This window comes from Erithacus rubecula (assembly GCF_903797595.1).
Source record: "Erithacus rubecula genome assembly, chromosome: 3".
In the NCBI taxonomy this organism is placed as follows: domain Eukaryota; kingdom Metazoa; phylum Chordata; class Aves; order Passeriformes; family Muscicapidae; genus Erithacus; species Erithacus rubecula.
In genome coordinates, this window is record NC_136689.1 from 129,325,773 (window position 1) to 129,347,218 (window position 21,446).

At 37.4% G+C, this 21,446-nt stretch overlaps 1 protein-coding gene across 1 annotated transcript in view; it reads right to left on the bottom strand.

Annotated features, from left to right (window-relative positions):
- Nucleotides 1-7,220: 7,220 nt before the first annotated feature.
- The window catches only part of LRP12 (LDL receptor related protein 12), a 50,143-nt gene continuing 35,917 nt past the window's right edge, over nt 7,221-21,446 (bottom strand). Inside the window, exons 4-7 of the mRNA XM_079302770.1 lie at nt 20,573-20,775; nt 14,878-15,979; nt 13,911-14,043; nt 7,221-10,436 (exon numbers count right to left, since the gene is read on the bottom strand). Of these exons, the coding sequence (XP_079158896.1) occupies nt 9,573-10,436; nt 13,911-14,043; nt 14,878-15,979; nt 20,573-20,775 (2,302 nt within the window). The 3' untranslated portion in view covers nt 7,221-9,572. The remainder of the gene's footprint in view (nt 10,437-13,910; nt 14,044-14,877; nt 15,980-20,572; nt 20,776-21,446) is intronic.

The window sequence follows — 21,446 nt, forward strand, 5'->3', positions numbered from 1 at the left end:
TCTTTAAACAGACACTGGAGGAGCTGCCCCTCTGCCCCCGGCAGCTCCACCTCCCACCTCCCTGCAGCCCAGTGACACGGATGGGAGCAGAGCGCTGGCATCGGGCCCCTTCTGCTCTGGACTCTGCCTGGACAAAGTGAGCCAGGCTTTTGGGAGGTCTGGGCTGCTCTCAGCACTCACTCCAGCCTGTCCTGGGCACCTGGGGGTTTGCAGCTTGCTGAGCTGCTTTGAAAATGTGACTATCCTATCACCTTGTGATGCCCAAAAGCAAACTGAGCTCTTTGCAGCTGCATTTGAGGAAACCAGCAGTGACCTGAGTTCTCCATAAAAGAAGCCAGAGAGCCCAGGGGTGATCTGAGCTTCCTGCTTCCATGTCTGGGCAGCCTGTGGGTCCAGCCCATGCTGGAAAGACAGAGCACAGTGCTCTGGTGGTCCAAGTGTTGCAACCTTCCTACCAGTGGAGATGGTGGGGTCCACACTGCTCCCAAGCTGTTTCTCAAAGGATTTGGGACACACCAACCTCAGGACCCAAACACAGCTCCCCCCTACCCCTGCAATGACACTACATGGACGGAGCTCTGGCTTGAGAGGGAAGCAGGGGTGTGTATGCCAACATCCACGTGAAAATCACTTTTCAGTTGCTGATGCCCTACTCCATCTGCCCCACAGCCTGGGCTGTGCTCCCCACACTGCCCACACAACCATGGCCAGCCCCAGGACACCCCCAGGCTGTGCTGGCCCCTCAAATCTCCCTGCTCCAGGGAAGTCCTTCCCGAGGGCCATGTCAGGGGAAAGTCAGGATCTTCATCTTCTCTTCACACAAGGTTGGTGTGACCTTGGCAGGATGTGGCTTGTGTCTTTCAAAATATAGACCTGGAAAAAGAGTAGGGAAAGTAGAACAAAGATGACTGGAAAATGAGCTAAAGACTGGAGCAGAAGAGGAAGGATCTGCTCTGTACCATCTCAGAGGCACTATTTTCTATGGCATTTTCCCACTTCTCCCATAACCCTGGATTTGCATACTCAGCAGTGACACTGCTCAAGTGTGTCCCTGAAACTGCTGAGCACCAACTTCATCCCTTCTCCTCTTCCAGTTCAGTGGTGATCATTTAGCAAGATAGAACACTGTCTCTGAGGACTGTGAGAGAGTGCACACATAGGATACCAAAAAGCCATTTAGACAAAGGACATAAGATTTGGAAAAAACTCACCTCAGCATGTCACCTTTGTTCCTTCTCTCATGATGGGTAGGAGAGCATTACCATACATTTGTCTTTCTGTCTGCTTATCCCAAAGTATCTTGTCTCATACCCCACTTTTGTACAATGGAACAAACCCACTGGGATTTATAACCAGACACAGCAACAGAACAGTCAAACCTCATTTGGAAAAGCAGTTTCACTTCGTATAAATTAAGTGAGGTTCGTTTGATCATGTGCAACCATGGGAGGTACAGCAGTCAAGTTCCTATGCCCACCCCAATGGATATTTAATGACTTGATGTAGAACAGCATCAACAGATTTTGTAGTATTTATTGTCAGAGACTTCACTCTGAAGTTTCAGTACCACTTCAGTACCTAAACTGCCAACCAAAAATAGTCACTTTATTGTAAATTCTCCCGGGCCAATGATTACTTAGTATTTTCTATGAAAGGAGTTTTGACATGACAGACCTAGATAGTCATCTCTGAGTACACTCTTGGGCTAGTGGCAGTGGTAAACAGTTCCTGCTTAAATCCTTCCACCAAAGTGGGGAGAGGGAGATCTGAAGGCAGATCAGCGACATCACAGCAGACTGTAGTGCACACTGGGATATCCAGTTCTGTACGTGTGTGTGTTGCACAGCAAAGAGCTGATACAACTTTAATACATAAATGCATGAAGAGTAGCACAGCCCAAAATCCTATTTATATCTGTTTCTGAACAGAAGTCTGTTTGCCCTCCTTTGATTTCCTCCTGGCTAATTTACTTTGTGGATCCTAGTCTTAAATGCCTAAACCTTCCTATCTGTGATTTCATGCTCAGCTCAGAACTGCAGAGCTGCCCACAAACCAGCAACATAACATCTTACAATGCTGTGCCTAGGAAAACTGAATTTATCCCATAGGTGGTTTTGAACACATTAAATAATGTACTGGTATATAACAAGATTCTGTCTAAGCAGCCCTTTTATTTAAACCATGTTATATAATAATATGAGTAAAATAAAAATAATAAATATATTATTAATAAAATATAAATAATATAAAAATATAATCTCTCATCAGCTGCATTTATGTATACTTGGTAAATATTTAATATTTCACAGCTCAGCTGTCCCTAGGAAAAATAGCCTGAAATACCACTGGTGGAACAGAAGTAATATTTAAAATACTGAGAGAAGACAACTGACCCTATATTCTTAGTGATCACTGAATATCTACTGCTGCTCCAACAGGGCTTCTGGCTCCTCATTGACTTCGTAGTATTTATTCACCCACAAAACTTTTACTTTTTTTATCCTCCTCTTTGTAGAGTTTAAAACAAATTTTTGCTCTATAGTCAATGTTTGACTCTGCACTTTGTTGTAGTGGTGTGGGCTGGAAGAGAGTTAAACTCTGTAAACTGGTGTTGCTCTGTGTTTTGCATCTGTGCTGAAAGCAGTGCTGGAAATGGGGGAAAGTTCTCATTCCTTCTGAGGAGTACTTGCACCACATCAAGGGCTTTTCTACATCCCATACTGCCCAAGCAGGGGGGAGGCTGGGGGTGCACAAGAAGCTGGAAAGGGACAAAGCCAGGACAGCTGACCCCAGCTGACCACAGGGATGCCCCAGGCCATATGGTGTCATGCCCAGCACAATATAGCTAGGGAAAGAAGGAAGGGGAGGGACATTTGGTGTAACACAGCATTTGTTTTCCCAAGTCACTGTTAGTGAATGGTGGAGCCCTGCTTTCCTGGAGATGGCAGAAGATCTGCCTGTCCCTGGGAAGTGAGGAATGAATTCCTTTGTGTTGCTTCATCCACAAGTGCAGCTTTTGCTTTATCTATTAAATTGTCATTATCTCAAATCCATGAGTTTTCACTTTCAAATAGATTGGGCATGTGTGGCTACACAACAATCAAATACCAGCTGGGCCTAAACCACAACCCTGCAGAGAAGTTTCCTGTTATGAAACATTTACTAATCCTAAAACTTTACATAGTAGCTCAACGATTTGAGAGCCATGGCAGAAAGTCTTCCCAAACTCAGAAATCTGAAGTTGAATCATATGGTAATGCTTTTGTTATATCTAGCAAAGCAAATAATCCTAGAAATCTAAACATAGTGTATTGTTTAGCATAGCTATCAGAGAAGTGTAATTATTGCAGGTTTCTCAGTAGCTTAATGATTAACTGATTCCATTTGAACAACCCTGAAGGAAATACAATTCATACCTATGATTTAACATATGAAAATCATTTAGCAAATTTAGGAAAAAGTTTGCAAGAAACAGAGGACTGAAGTTTGGAACATCCAGCAGACCTTGAGGACATCTAGATGTCATTATAATGCAGACACCATCATTTTAAAGTCTTCTGAGACATACATACTCTCACCCACTTCACCCTAGAACCCTTAACTGCTATGTCCCCACATAAAATACTATTAATTTTAACTTCTCCTTTAATTATCACATTGTACCCTTATCCTCCCTTTGCTTCCATTTTCACATTCTTCTTACCATATCCTAGTGCTGTAAAGCTCTTCTGCTATCACATAGTCTTCAGCTTCTTTGTAATCCAGGACTCTTACTGGCATTAACATTCAAATCAAAGTTGGTGAAACTGAAATGTATCTCAAAAGGCAGGAGCAACAGACAAATAGGCTTTTGAACAAACAGAGGAAACTAGAGGTAGATAATGAGCAGCAGGAAGAAAGCTCAGCTAATGAAAATGACAACTTTCCTCCAAGGAAGAAAGATTGGATCATGAACCACATTTGCAACATGAGAAAATAATGAAAAATGGTACCAACAACTTTAAGTAATGATGGATAAAGCACTGGATTTTGGAGAACTGGTGAGTTTGAGGTGCACTCTGGATTTGTAGAAAGAAAAGAATGGTTATCTTTTCCCATATTCAAAAGCCAGAAGGACTGAATACTCAGTAGGCATTTCTTTGTAACTCATCAAAAATCCATAATGCCTGTTGACCTGGGATTTACTTTCACACTCCTCTTCTCTGCAATGGGAATTTAATACTCATTCAATAAAACTAAATGGTCTAAACATAATTGCATCTGTAAAGTCCTCAGTATCATGAGACAAGTCAGGTGCCCTTGTCAAAACCTCACAAGTTTTCAGAAGAGTCTGCTGGGTACTTTCATGAGATGCACTTTCAGACACAAGTAAATGATGAGGTTTCAAAATGTAATCTCTAAAGCTTTCTTCAGCTGTAAAAGCTTTCCAGAACTAGCAAGCATGCCCCATGGTTTTCTATAAGTGACCAAGAATGACCAAGAATCCAGCAGAGGAGCAACTAAAAAACCTTCAAACTGTGCTCTCTGCTCTTTTGGCTCAATAAGGGTCCAATAAAATGTCCACTTTCTAAATATCTGAGACAGTTCAACTCAAGCATTCAAGTTGTAAGTCTCACAGTGCTCTGCGAAAGAAACAACTCCTCACACCTGTCAGTTACTTCCCAGTGTACAATCTCAAAGAAACAAAGTTCTTAGGTGTGATTTTTTCAAACTCCAAGAAACAAAACAAAAGCACAGGGATTAGCTATCTTTGGGAACTGTTATTTCATTAATGCATTATTTTAAAAAAACAGTGTAAAATATTAGTTGCATTTTCTCCGACTCTCAAGCTCCACATCTATTGAAGGAACACAAAGTCAGAACTGTAACTGCTGGTCATAAGAGTAGGTGAGAGAAAACAAAACTGAGTATCTTTGCTTCTTGCCATGCCACTGCAGAAATACAATGTCAGTTCATGACATTCCTCACTATATTGTATATTGCTTGTTTTTACTCTGGAGCACCAGAACTTCTTCCTTCAATTGTGGCTATTCAAGTTCTTAACCAACCACAGTAAAGACAACAGATTTAAACCAGTAAATTTTACCAGCTGCTTTTCCTCAACTGTATGTATACACCTGGAGAAGAAGATAAACCTATTTCTTAATTTCTGCTGGCATATCTTCAGATGCATGGTTATTTCATTGCAAAGGTACAAATGCAATTCTACTAAACCTCTGTAACACCACAAGTTAACAATGCAGTGATGACAACTGAGATTTCTGCTCTGAATCCAGGCACTTGCCTCTGTTAGATAATATGCACAAAGTATGCTTATGTCAGGGATCATGTCCTCATTTCTTAAAACAAATTTATTTCTTTGTCCTTTACATTGTTTGTTACAAAGTCCACACTGAACCATAACTCCCTTCTTTCTCTTATATATTCCTGATTTGACATATCCTACCCATTATGACTTATTTTTGGGAAGGTCTTCTGCAATTGTCTCAAAAAAACCCCAAAAACTCTTGTGCAATTGCAATGTAATACAATTATATTCCTTTAGAATTTCTAGTCTGTTTTATTACCTTTCCAAAATTTTTTTTCTTCCCGTGTTTTCCACCCATTTCTTTCCTGCACAAGCAACATACAGGGTAATTGTGATCTGAAAAAAAATCTCAATCTTAAAAACTTCAATTGCATTTGAGTCTTTTCTTTGACAACAGGATGCAACTTGGTCATAAGGAGAAACTAATGCTGGAAGCTAAACTCTTCTGCTAGACTTCAGTGTGCATGTAAAAATATTACAAACACTAATTTGTGCTTGGATATTCAAAGATTAGTTAAATTTTATTTACTGCAGATGCCTTATCTCAAAGTGTGATTAGGAATCATTAACAGACACTGCTCAGAGCCACGTCTCTTATTTCCTCCATCAATTACATGGGAGTCTTGTCCATCTGAATTCTTAGATGATACTTCAGTATAGAGAATATTACATTCTCTTTCCTCAAGTTACTACTCATCAGATAGTGGGATAGTGGCATATGAACAGAAACCTCAACTAGACATACTGGCATGAATGTTGTGCTAAAAAACTTCTCTGTATCAAGTCCAATAATTATGGACTTTAATTTACTGGGATGAAGGAAAAGCTAACTACAACAATGAAATCCCAGGGGAAGAGTTTTAACTATCAATCTGCTTATCTCTAAGTACTTTTGGTCAGAACAAGCCCCATTTTGGTCAATGGAGTTGTAGCTGATGTTGGAATTAAATTAACAACTGCTTATTTTCATAAACTCACAAGGGAGGAAGAAAAAAAGTAAAAAATAAAAAAAAACACCCCACAAATTGACAAAACAAAAAGCTTCATCACAACTGGAGGAAGATTAAAACTTTTGACTTAAACCAAGATTTAAGGGAAATGTACAGTGCCTCCTCAGGACAACTGTCACAGTTGAATATCTGGAGATGCATGTAGGAGAATAGAACACTCACTTTTCAGAAAGGAAGCAAAACTCATCCCAACGGGAAAAGCTGTGATTTGATCTGCAGTGTATATTTAATATATAAACTTCACCAAAGCACTATTTCTGTTCCAACCTGAACTTGATTTCCCTGGACTGAATCCAAGCTTTGGCACAAGTTCATTTTTTGGCATTCAGATAAAATGTGGAACACATAATACAGTAACTAATTCCAGCATCTGCTCCAGCAACCTGTTTTGAAAGAAGAGTTATCTGCAACACTTGCTGAACATGTACTGAAAATGAACTTTACTCTGGAAACAAAACAAGCACTTGCATCATTTGAAGCTCAGTCAGCCCCCTCAGTCAGCAAAGTTTCAGTGCAAAAAACAAATGACAAAAGAAGTGTGGTATGTCAAAAAGAATGATGACAAAGTTTAAATAACTTTATATGAGAAAAGAAACTTGCTTCACAATAACCTAAATTCTTCAAAGCTGGCAGATAAAAGTGATTTATTGCAGGAAACAAGGTAATTCCACAGTAAATAATTCTGACTTTTTATCAAACTGCCTTAATATTGTAGCACAGTTAAATCAAGAAATAATTAAACAAAACACTAATTCAAGCTCTCCAGCATAAAAAACAGGGTAGTAAAGTCTTATCAGAAATCTCAAAAAACCCAAACTAAACAAAAAGCAACCACTCATACACTACTCAAAAATCAATCACTCCTTTTATTATCACTAAGAAAAGAAAATCACTGCAACAAATTTACCTCATACAAATATGAATTTTATTTACAATTTTCCAAATTATCAATCAAATCCAACTTCTCAGTTAAATGTGTAGCATTTCTCCTTTAAAACAAACTGAACATTGTGTTCTTTTTACATCTGCAATATGGAGTCCATAGGTACATGCTATTTGGGGCATCTAATGGAACAAATTTAGATCACTATGTGTGTTAAACACCGAAGGTATTCTGTGAAGACTCTTCCTGTAAAATTTATCTGCCTCAGGGACAAGCATCTACAACCACTTGTAAATGACAATTAATTTAATTAGGAAGGTTTAAAAACCCAGTATTTTATACCAGGACATACTGTTCACATATACTTCAGGGTGTGTTACCATGTTCCTATTGCAAAGCTGCCTGCTCTATAAGCAATGCTACTGAAATCAGACTAAAGATTACCCACAGATTTAGATATTATTCAATGTGAATAAAAATGGCCATTGATGATTTTTACTTAAGTATGTGTAATTATGGGCCAACTTGTACCGGATCTGGTACCAGTGTGATGTGATCTGTTCTGAAACTTGAAACCGCATGGGTTATAATAAAATCTTTTATAACTGTATTGCACATAAGGTTCCTCAAAAGCACAAATCTGTATTTTTGCATCCTGAACTTAGAATTTACCTGCTAACGCTCATGAAAAAAATCAACCAGATGGTAAAATCACTTATTTTTCTCATCCCAGTGTCTGTGAATGAAGAGAAGAGGGAGAAGATATATACACTTTGGAATCCATTCAATTGTTTCTTCTGCATGTGATTTGTACTTCAGAGATGAGGATTTAAAAAAAATAAAAAGCCAGACAGACCTTGGATTCATCTTTAAAAGTACCTCAAAAACATAACAAAAATTCAATTTAATTTTGATACATATTAAAATTTTAGTCAGTTCTGCCCGACAGCATAACACGACAGAAATGCACAAGACTTTAAACATGCTTTAAAATGACATTCAACAAAGTATTTAAAATTTAATAAATAGCATACAATCACACACAAATACATTTCATACTGGATCTTTAAGCCTACTAAAAACAGACTGGCAAAGAATAAATAAAACAGTAGTTGACAGTTTTGTTTTTAAAAGGTGTAATTTCTTGTTGTTACACTAGTAGCCACGTATTAACCTGCTTATCACAAAATTGGAAGTTATGAGCTTTTTTTCTCACAGATCTGTTTTGCTCCAACATGTAATATTAAAAAATACACTAAAAGGGTTTTCTTTTGGTTTCTTTTAAACAACCAGTCTGTGACTGAGTAAACCAGTTTTTAAATACAATGAATAAATAGGGAATTAGTAAAGCAAATTCAATTGCAACAAAAATGCAACACCCCAAGAAAAGAGCCATGGAAATATATAGCCATTGCAATATTAGACAATAATAGTACTTAAAGTGATAGTGCTTGTGCACTAAGCTCATTAGAGACCTTAATATGATTTTAGTGCAAATCCCTTGAGTCCAAACAAGCTTTATACCTACAGTATCAGGGAAAGATCTATTACCAGTTGGAACTTATTCTGTAGTGTATTTGTACATATTGGATATTTAAAGAACTAACACATATTGTAATATCTTCGGCCCTTTTTTACTTCAAATCAAAAAGACTAATGACTGGGGATTTTACATACTATTTGGCTTGTACCATATTAGATTGCAGTTTAGGAAAGCCAGTGCTAAAAAAAGCTTTTGCCATCAGTTTATCTATTATGCCTAAATTTCATGTATCATCGCATTTTGTACTTCTGAAAGAAAAAGAATGCTTCTGGAGAAAGTTTCTCCTCCCTTTAATTAAGTTCACATTATGATGAAATTCAAGAATATTTAGACAAATGTTGAATAAACTCAAAGAAAAGTACATATTTTACATTAACAATTCTTACCAGTATTTAGTATATTAAGTTACAAGTATGTTGGCAATAATACAACAGAGTCAATTCCTAAAGGAAAATAATTCTGTACAAATTCACCTGTTAATATGGGGTTAAACAGGCAGCCAATAAGTCTTGAGCAGCCGTGTTTCAGGTTCAAACTATAGTACCAGGATAAACTAAATTTGAAACTAATGGGGAAAACTTCAGTTTAAAGAGTAATCCGATTATACTGGATACACACATTGTGTATTCAGAGCCATTAAAACGTTCACTCTCATAGTTCCATAATGTCATCCAGTATAACAAGTTTAATCAACCACACAGGCTAAAATAGCTTTAACATAATGTTGTCCTGGATTTTTTAAAACTAAAACTAATTTTAACTGTGAAGTACAAAACAATGACAGATATTGCTCCAACTTGTACACAATCTTTCCTAAACAATCCGTACCTAGCAGAGTAATAATGCCTCATCGTCACTAGTTTCATTTTTCACTGTTGCCTCTAGGCAAGAGTCGGGTATCTGGGCAGTGTGTACGATGCCACAGCTCTCACAGGGGCCATCTCGACCGCACGACCTTACACTGTGATGTGTTGCACTGTAAGGCTGTCTAAGCCCTGGTCCTTGATCTGAGCTGAGATCAAGTAGAGGTCTTGAACAGTCATTCATGTCAAAGTCTGATGCTACATCAGAGACTGGAATTAACATTTCAACATCATCATCCTCTTCTCTTCCACTTACCCCATTATCAAGCTGTCTCAAAGGACTTTGGTTCTGATTCACTGAGCTCGATCTCCCTAAAGTAAAGCGTACCCAGCGTAAGCCTTGAGTCATACGGCTCAGTGCGCTCGAGAGCTGGTGCCGTGCAGGACTTGTGCTTGGGGGCTCTACACTTGTCACTTCTCTTCCACCATCCGTGGTACTGCAGCTGCTGCTCTGAGCAGAGGAACTCCCACACGCTCCCACTGCTGCTTCTATTGCTGTTGCAGGAGGGACTTTTTGAGGCAAGGTGGCAGCAACACCACCAACTGCTCCTGCTGTGTCTCTTCTTTCATTTTCTGTGTCTGTATCATCAGATTCAACTGAAAACAAACCTCTGTGAGTATTATTTCTTTCAGCTTCTCTACTAGTACTTTGGCTGGCAACATCATCTCCATCCGCCGAGACCAATGCCAACGATCCAGAATGACGTGACCTCGCAAAATTAAAAATTCGATTCCAAAAGTTACTTGATCTGCCAGCAATAGGAAGTCTGATCGAGGTAAATCCAAGCTGAGATCGTACTGCCAGCCTCAGGTTTTCAAGAACTGAAGCCTAAATGAGAAGACAAGCAACAATCAAGCACTGACAGTCTGCTGGTACTGTTCTAGAAAAGAAATAATGATAACTGCAAAACAGCATTTAGCAAAGTTAAATGTAGAATCATAAATATTAGAAAATGTTGCATCTCTCTTAATAAGGAACTGGTATATGTAGCAATAGGCTATTTAAAAAAAAGTGGACATAAATCTAGATGCTCTAGAGGAAAAAAAAATATAAACAGCCAAGTTAAGTGGAAATACATATGTAAAGGCAATAAAAGAGCAATGACTTCTATACAAGGTATATTTCTGCCCTAATCAAGGATCTCTAAATACAGACAATGTGAAAAGCATTATAGGCACCGTAGTCTGGATATGGAACACTGACTAAAGAAAGTACAACTACAGAGCCAGTAGAGCAGGCATACAAAATCTTTTACTAACAGTCTTACCAAAAAGGGAGTCATCGCAGATTTTAACAGTACAGCAAATAGAAACATGTCTCGAAAAGTTTCGGATTTGTAAACAATGTCTTTCTGAGAAATACTTAACAAAAGGTGGCTGCCTTCTTTATCCACTATCACAGGGCTGCCTCAAAGGGACTAAATTAAGTAACTTCTCCAGCACAGGCTTATAGTTTGTGTTTTTTCCCCCTTTCTGGTATAATCAGTTAATTCCCATTTCAAAATGCTTGAATGCTTCTATTCAGATAAAATTATTTTATGTGTTCTAAACTTTAAATTTCCCACATTCATTTATACATTTTCCAGTTATCCAGCTATGGAAGAATGCATGCCTGAATTTTCCTGTTTAGAATCCAGTATAACTTTTCAACTGTAAAGTAACACAAACATAATAACACAAACTCCTTTGTCTTAGGAATCCTGAACTCAAACTTAGAGAACGCATTGCCTCAGCTAAGTAGCTCCATTTTCAAACAGGGTATAAGATCTTCCAAATGCCCATCATTCTAGCAATATTCACAAATGTGTTTAATTAGAGGATAAAGCCCATATTCACAACTTTTCATGAAGATTATGGCAAAAAAGTAGAATATTCTTCAGAAGAGCAATTTCCTGATTAAACTCTTAAAATATATGCATGTATTTCCCTTCATTTATAAAACCTGAAATTTAGTGTTCTCATGCTGTCACCATCATCTCCCTTCCACCACCCTTTAGAGAAGACAGCAGAATATCCAAAAGATATCTCATGCACAACCTACCTCTTCCCTTCCCTAGTTCACAGGATGTCTGAATTCAAGCATGCAGTATGTGTGTACAGCAGCCTTACTTTTAAAAGCTACTGAAGACACGGCTACTCATCTTTGAAAATCCAGCTCTGAAAGCATGCATCAGTTTTAGGCAGAAAGCACTACACTGAAATCAGAGCATCCCACATTCCTACAGCTTGAGACTTCTAGCAAATCTTGAATAAGTATCTCCAGTCCTAGACAGATTTGCAATCTTAAAATGAGTATTTCACTGAAAACAAATTTTAATACACCTTGAATTAATACCGACTCTCTTGTCCCAACACTTGACCATAAAAAAATCGAGGTTTGTAATTAATAAAATTCAATTTACATTGCCTTGAGTTTTGACTAATGTCTCCTCTGAAGAACAGAGATTTTAAACAATGAAACTTCATTGGTTAAATATGAGTAAAGCTTTTATCATGGAAACATCAATGTTCTAGAATGACATTTTCATTACTTTTGACGACCTGCTCACTACTATTTCTTATTTCTATGCTAGGTAATTCCTCAGTATAGCAAACTGAAAACTTCAGTTTTCAAGGCCACAAGTCTTATTTGATATACTGGTGTTCATAATGGGAATTCAGTAACACTCTCACTGTTCAAAACTATTGTATATGCATCAATATTTTATGGAGTGTAAAATGATTATTACATAGAAAAACTATGAAGCAACTACATTTTTTTATGCTTAATTACAAAAGTTTGCCATATAATTCCAATATATTCTGAAATGAACTTAAAATGTATCCAAATAAACAGTGGTTAATTCAATTTAAGTCAAACTGAAGAGTACAGAAAATTTCAGTAATTACACAGATTTTTAAAAACTCCAATACCAGTCTCTGATTGCAGTCACCACACATCTAGGTTTTTCAGAACTGTCCTCTCTATGAGGAGAATTCATTTTAGTAAAACCCAAGATCTTTACGCCACCTTTATGGGATTTCAAGGTGAAAAAGGGTGCAAGGTTTTTCTAGGTTTTTCTAAAATTCGTAATTGTTCCTACACATATTCATGTACACCAAACCTGAAGTGCTCCACACAAGGTAGGCACCTGCAGGAAACACTGGTTTGTTCCAAGTTACCTGTACTAGAGGACTTGCACATCATGACAGCTGCATTGTCTCCAGGGACTATTTTTGAGCTAACCCTACTTCAAGAGACTTATGAACATAGATCCATCATAAACTGGTGAAGCTTAATTTTTTTAGGAAAGAGGACGGCAAGCCAAATTTGTAAAAGTACAGAATTAGTTTGGAACTAAAACATACTGATCTTTATTATAGCCACAGTTACTCACTGAAAAAGAACAAGGGATTCTACAGGGTTCCCTACAGATGTTTATTAAATTCACTGATAAAGTTCAGTGCTAATTTAGCTATCCAAAAAATCTTCAGTGTTTTTTTAAAGCCTCTAATGAAAACTGCAATTTATTTTCCTCTTTTCCTCTGCAAAATCTTTTGTGATAGCTCCTAGCTGCTGGTGAACATGTGAGCATGAAAGAATATGTGATAGTCATGTAATTTTCTTACAATAACTTTGCTGTATTAACTGTAACAACAATATAATTAATGCCAACTCTAATAGAACACAGCTCTACTTTTCTTCTATTTCTTGCAAGACCTTTATAACCAAAACACATTTTTAACTACTTAAAAAGTTTTTTGACAGAAATTAATTTATTAACCAAGTAAGAAATGCCCCCATCATCCACCTCTGAATACAGTTGACTAGAAACTATCAACTGCCATTTACTAGCTTTGCTTTGTTACTCAGTCATGATAATTTTATATGATATTACACCCTGCCCTTCTCCATCATCCTATTATGCACAGCAGGCATGAATGCACCTACACACTGTGCATGTGAACTACCATTCTGCATCAGAAATTTAGGTCTTCTTACCCTAATAACAAAGTGCCACCTTGCAATCTTTACTTTCACAACACTAATATGGAACATACAGTTAGATCTACCAATCTATTACTTTTCATGCAAAAGGGGGTTCTATAGTATGCATTACTGGCATTATCAACAAAATAAAGTGTTACTATGGTGCTACTATATCATGATTTTGTTCAAGGGTTAATAATTTGTATAACACTATTGACTTGAAAGGAGAAAAAGGAAATGCTGTAAAGGAAAGGGAAGCAAATGAAAATTAAAATATCTTCATTTTAGTCTCCTTAAAATTTAAATTATCTGTTTGCTATTTTGAAATCTTACCTGATTTGGGGAACAAACAGGGAAATCTTCAACTGGTGGAATTAAACCCTGGGCAATTAATTGTCCATAGGATGGAGGGGCTTCTCTTCTTAACAGTTCAGCCTCAACCCTTGACAAATGAGTTTCAAATGATCTTTCAAAGAGAAAAGAAATTTCAGAATACATAAGACACTGATTTATATATGTATCTATGTGTAAGTGAATGAAAGTACATCAGACTATTATAATCTGAAATAGAAAACTTCAAAAGATGAAGTTTTGCTAATTTAATTGGAAAAGAATATAAAGTCATTCCTGTGAGTCTGTCCAGCTGAAATGAGAGCAAAAAAAAACCCGACCCAAAAATAAATTTCTTAAAAACAAGTAAACAAACCAGTCCAAACCCATGGGCTAAATATAAAAAGCACCACGAGTAACGCTTATATTATTGTAAAAGATGGAAGGATATGTAATCCTGGTATGAACTAGCCTACAAGAGAAGAGACACGCTGTTATATACAGAACTGTGATATAAATTGCAAATTAATTAACTGCAGTTTTCCCACACTTCCTTTTTGGTAACACCATCTGAAAGCTTTAACCCTCTATAATGAAGTGATCAGAATACTTCTATCTTCTTTACTTCACTGGGAGAGTAGTCAATCCCTGGAACAGGCTCCCCAGGAAACTGAGTCATGGCACCCAGTCTTCAGAGTTCAAGGCACATCTGGACAATGCTCAGCGATAGGTCATAACAAGGTTTAGCTTTAGAAGTCCTGCAAGAAGCAGGGAGTTGCACTTGATATTCCTTATGGGTCCCTTCCAACCGGATAAACTCTAAAAGTAACTAACCTCTTTTCACTATCAAAGAAAAGAAAAAGGAGCAATGTTTTTATAAATCATGTGCAACAATATCCATATGGCAATCTGCTTCAAGTGCAAACAACAGAAAATACCAAAACATTTAATAAGCTTGAGTTCTACTTACCTTCGCTCAAACATCCTGAGTGAGTACAATTTGCAAGTACATCCCAGTGCAATGACAAGCAGCAATCCACAAATAAGACTCCCAATGACAGCTGCAGTTATCACTCTAGTGGGCACAATGACTGGGCAATTCTCTTCATCACTGCCATCGCCACAGTCATCTTGAGAATCACAAACCCAGCTCTCAAACACACAGCGGTTATTTTTACAGTGAAAATTGCCTGGCTGACAGAAGAAACAATTCTTTTCATCTGAACCATTAGGGCAATGGTTCTGGTAGTTGCAGCGATCTGAACGAGGGTAGCAAACACCATTTCGAGAGCAGGGGAACTCATCTCTTTGGCACATGGTGCAGTTGGTTTCATCCCTTCCATTTGGACAGTGCCAGTAGCCATCGCAGCGTTGCTGCTCTGTGTAGCACCCCCAATTTCCACCGCATGGGATTTCCCAGGGCAAACAGAAGCCATCAACTTGATAGGTTGCATTGAACCCTCTTGCAGCATTCACTTTGTCAGCACAAAAATGCACTCTTATCTGTCCTGAGGATGAAACAACTGTGAGGGGAGCATGAGAATCAAATGCTGTCAGTACACGCAGCAGCCTCCGTGGATTCTCCTCTAATCCATCATATATTTTGACATAGTCTCCATAACCTGTACCATCAAGTTTAAAGTCGGTGAATCGCAAGATTACTTTGCGATGATCACCAGTGTCTATCAGCCAGGTGCAGTTGCTGCCAGGTGGATAGAAGTCAGGATAGTTGGGAGAACTGAAAGTACCATAAAAGTATTTCAACCACTGCCCACATGTTGGCACATCACAGTCTATTTCATCTCCCAGGTCAAGACAATCAATGTTACCATCACATTTTAAAGATTCTGGAAGGCAAGTGTAAAGCTTGGTAAAGCGGGAAAGACACTGGAACTGATTGTTTGCACAAGGCTGAAAGGAAGAAGCTGTTGGAGGATTAGCTTTGGCACAGATTTCTTCATCCGAGTTGTCTCCACATTCATCCATATTGTTACATTTCCAACTTTCTGGAATACACTTCCCATTAGCACAATGAAACTGGTCACAATCACAACTTGGTTCATCAGATTTCCCTGAAAGTAAAAAAAAAAGAAAATAAAAATTCTTAAGAGTTTACCACTTTATGGTTTGTGTTGCACATTTATTTGCTGCACCAGGTACTTCAGAAGGGCAAAGCAAAGTGTCTTTAAACCATGGGAAGTTTCAGCAAATTTCAAGACAAAACATTTTTTTCAAGTCAAAACTCTATCAACACATCTGCATGAAAACCTTATCCTTAGCTGATTTCAGTCAAGTAACTTTAACCCAAGCAAGAAACAATGTTCAATTATAGCTATTGAGAAATCTGCCTTCTAAAATGCTAGAAGTTAGGAAAACACTCATCTATCACCCAAAATTCAGAAACATTTTGTGCTGCAGCACCCGTTATCTCCTCAAATTCTTTCCCAGTAAAGCAGTCAGACTATTTTCTGCTTTTGGAGGTTTCTACTTTGAACCAAAGGACCTAAAGCAGAGAGAAGCTGACAGCTGACGATTACATATTACCACCAACCAAAGAAAGAAACATCTTGTCCTCTCCTTTTCCCACTGTTTGCTCCTGTCTCTCCTGCAGCAAGTAAGATGGGAATGCAACAAATGCAAAAAACGCATGCTTGCCTTTACTAACTAAACTTCCAGCCATGCTGAACACAGAAGCACACCTGGGATCCAAGTTATTTCAGTTCTGCAACAATTTAGCTGAGTCAAACACTGCTGCATCACTTTTAATCAGTTATTTCTACACACCACAGTAGAGACTGCAAAATCTTCTATAAAACAAATTGTCATGGTCTAAATATTTAAAACAAGTCTGCAATGGAGATGGTCCTACAAGCAGTAATTCTGAAAATGAACTAGACAAATACACATTCATTGTAAGGAGCCCTATACCTAAGGTTTTAATAAGGAAACAGGAAAGAGCATGATGAACTCACCGAAATCCTAATGCATCCAGGAGAATCATGTTCTATCTTTTTTACAAGATAACAATTCAGATTGGAATGGAGTGCATCTAATAAAATCATCTGCTCAAAACAAGGCCAACTAGTGTCTGATTAGGCTCTTCAGGGTCTTCCCCAACCAAGTATTTTTAAAGTTCCAGTGCTTTACTATACAACATTATAAAAGTTTTCACAGCTAGCTTCAATTTTTTTTGCAGGAACTAATCTGCTGTGATAGGTCAAGTCATATCATACTTCTCCTTTTTTTTTCTATTTTAATACTTCTTAGAAAGCATTAAAAATAAATACTCTAACTTAAAATAGTAATTTTTCTTTAGAATAGTGTAACACAAGTTTTACATTTCACAAATGCTGAAGATTTAAAAAAGTGAATGCAGGAAAACATGAAATCATCAAGAGGATAAATATTACAAGCATGGCTACAAATTTACTTTCAGAGACTCAAGAAGTAGAGCAAAATGTATGTGCTGCCAGTGACTAATTTTCAGAACACTTTTCATTTCACTACAAAAAAATCTGAAGAACAGATGCAGTATAAATGATACTATCTTCTGTTCTGTTACAGATAAGTATTTATATATATAGTACACTCACACACATACATATGGATCACAGTAGTAGTACAGCAAAGTTGGAACCTTGGCCTTGAATTTAAAACCTGTAAAACTGAACTGCTAGACTAGTCCTACCTAAATTGAATGACTGTGCTCCATAGGAGGAGGTAACAGAATAGAAGGTAGGAGGTAGTAGAATATGCATCATTGTATCTGTTCAAGTACTGAGTATAATCTAGCTCTGTCCTTCTGTATTGCAGAACCTGGAAGAGGTTGAGAAGGAAGCTGTAACATGGAGTTATAAATATGGATGGGAATATTGCAGTAACAAAACAGGACACAATTTCAACCCAAGCTCTTCCTTGCATAAACTTCTAAACATCCCAGAAAAGAGCTGGGATAATTGATCCTGACTTAGCATTTGTAACCACCAATCCTGCAATCCTTATATGAAGAAAACTTACCTATGAATCAAAAATTAGAGTCTTAAAATGATAAGAGATGTACTAAATAAGACTAACTATGGAAGCTGCACCACAAAAGACTTCAGGGTAGCACAAGATCATTAGCAGCACCCACGTACAATTGTAGCCAAAGTGCTAATACAAGTCTTCCCTGCATTTACAGCGGCCATTGACCTCTGTGCTTTGATAACTTTATTTTCCACTCTACATCACCATTTGGAAACTCTGTCCCATTTCAACTCCCATAATTAAAAAGGCTGATAAATGCTAAGTAATAGGAGGAAGACAGAGGGAAGAAAGACAAATAAAAGAAGCACTTTCTAGTCCAGTATCTTTCTCACCTGTAATGCTTTTTTCTTTCCCATTACTGGTTTAAGTTAAATATAAATATTTACACATTATTTTCTTTAAAGAAGTATTAATCCAAATAATTCCTATGACCTATCTTTCACATCAGATATTAAACATGGGGCTCCCTTGATGGTCACTTTTGCACTTGGAATCTGCAGCACAGATAAGCCTAACTTGCATCCAAGTAACTAATGTATTACTGTTTTTATCCCTTTTTCTACAATGACTTGTCAACTGTGAGAGTAGCCTTAAAAACACTGAATTAAATAGTCTATATAATATTAATACCTATTAGTACTTATTGAGGTATTAATATGAGTGCTACTACATGATGCTGATGAGAAGAAACCAAACAAGTGTTAGTATTTCAGGTGCCTATTTTGACACTCAAAGGCAGAAATGACCAGATGATTATTAAACTGTCAATTCTTCTCCTATATACAGAACAATAGTTTTAATTTAAAACATGAAAAGACCACTCTGTTCCCTGAAACACTAGACTTTCACCTTAATTGTGAAATACTTCCTTTATATCAAACATTGGGATCAAACTCAAGCCAAAGTTTCAGTAAGGCTTGTTTGTTAAAACACAAACAAGCCTTCCCAAAATTAAATTTATTTATTTCAAAAAAGACATTTTAAAATACAGGATTAAAGTCTTAAGCACTCTAATCAACAATAAAAATAGAAGAAATCAATTTGCAGAAAAAACTGCTTATTATTGAAAATGTTACAGCTTCTTCCAAGAGGGGTTACATAATGAAATTGACTTAAGATCAGAGCAGAAGAGAGGAAAGGGTTTGCAGAATAATTCTACAAAGCCAATGGCTTACCTCCCCCATCCATTCCACACTCTTATCCAAGGTATCCTGCCTTCTCAAAACTCAGGAAGGAATGCTGCCTTTCCTCTGCACCTACTTTGAGTAGGAGGTGAAAAGGGCAGAAGCTGATGCCTGACTCAAGAGTAACAATGTTTACCTGGGTCATTGGAAGAAACAGCAGCACAGGACGACTGATTAGCCAGTGGCTTCTTCCCTGCTCCCTGACATTTTTTGGTGAGACAGTGAACAAAACTCAGGTAGACCACAGCCCTGAAAGCTGGGCCAGCATCAAATGCAAGGATGCATTATTTCCCCAAGACTGCTGAAGTGCAAGGAGCTGAACCGAGAAGGAGATTTTTTGTAGACTGGAGAACACATAATAAGAGAGGAATAAGCCTGCTTGGAAACTTGTTTGTGAGAGACTGACACAGTGGAGGAAGCTAGGTAAGAAGAGTGCAGAGTGCAAATCAGGAGTAAATATAACTTAGACTAAAGGAGATCTGGGTATATTTACCGAGTCTTGCAGGAACTGTTTTGAAGGTGAGTAGCATTGGGTATGTTTACAAGTATGAACTGTTTTATGGAGGAGTCAAAAGTTGGTGTGCATAGAGATCTGGAGCAGGCCAGTGAGTGGCCAGAAGGCCATCTGGACAGACACACTTGGAGGGAGCAAGGTAACATGAAATCACTCGAAAAACAAGAAAAATCTAATCCAGTATTTGGGATGATCATGGTGTAGAACACCATAATCATGCCATTACATAAAACTGTAATACCTCTTAAAGCCAGGAAAAGTTAGCAACTAGTCTTGACCCATGACTGGTTTCCTCCTCTCTCCTGGCAACCTCTAATAGAACAAGAATAGCTCACAAAACAGACTCAAACTATTACTACTGGTAACTAGCTTTTTATCACATCCTGTAATTACAGAAGAAAAATTTTGCATGTACAGAACCATGTCTGCACTTGGCTGGATTAATCTATCCTATTCACGTGGAAGGGATTTTTAAGAATTATTTTTTTAAAAGATAGCATGCTTTCTGGAAATGGGAAAAATGATGCAAATTTTGTGAGAAATATAAAAAAAAATAATCCTGCCATTTCTTTCCTCTCTCATGGCACTCAAAATACTCCAAAGTTTACCCAACTACTTTAACAACTTCATTTTAGTCTGATGAAAACACTTCAAGTATTACTATGTTAAAAGAACTTCCAGATGCCTACTACTACAGGCTAACCTTTTATTCCCAAATATCATTCAATCTACTTATTGTTATTCCCACTTAGAATACACAAATTGTGCATGGGATCAAAATACATTACCTAATCTGTATTTTCTCTGATTTCAACAGACCTTGAGTTGAATACAGGAAAGAACTGTAGTCAGTACTGTACCCTATCAGAATGAAGCAATTCTGGAAACAGCAAACAAAAAGCAAAACCATAAAATTATACTAGGTATCATTTGAAACATACCAGCAAAGTAGGCTAATCTGAAGCCTTTTCTGGAGATGGTATCATCTGAATGAAACCTTATCCAAACATGATCCTGTGAAGAGATGTATGGTGAGGGAATGGAAGAGCCACATGCTCTATAGCCTTCAATATTCTTGTAGCTTCCAATTGTTAACCAATCTGAGCTGCATCGTCGAGAACCCTGAACATCAAAATCTTGAAAGCTGAAAAAGAGAAAAGGTCAAAATTGCTACTGAACTGAATATTACACAATCAAGCTGCTGAATTACTACACATGAAAATTAGCCTGAAGTTCTTTTTTTGAAATAAAGAAATACTACTTCTGAAATAAAAAGAGTAGCTTCTCTACCCATATAGGATAAAGAAGGGTATAACCTTGAGCCGATACTTTCCTATTATGAGCAAGGAACCATTCTGTCAAACAAAATACTGCATTCACCACTTTTGTGGAACTGCTAGAAATGCAATTTTGCTACAAAAACACACTGTCTTAATATATAATTCTGGTAATGAAATCGTTCTTATGTGTGTTATTTAATGACTTTCATATACTACTAAGTGATTTTAACTCAAATTTCACCACAATTTCAGCTAATGCTACACTTATGGCAGTATCATGATTTGACATTACAAATACATCTAAATTGTTCAAAATTATGTTTTCAGATAAGACTTTTGCCCAGTTGTACTGCTTGGCTACCCAAGCATTATGTCATGGACTGTACTCAGCCAAGACAATGCTAATGATGTGTGAGGGGAAGACTGTGAAATGCAGGTCTGTACAGACAACAGAGCACTGTCAGAACTGAAATGTGATATGTATGAGTGGAAGAAAACAACATGAAAGAAAAAAGGAGCTTTATTAAAAATGAAC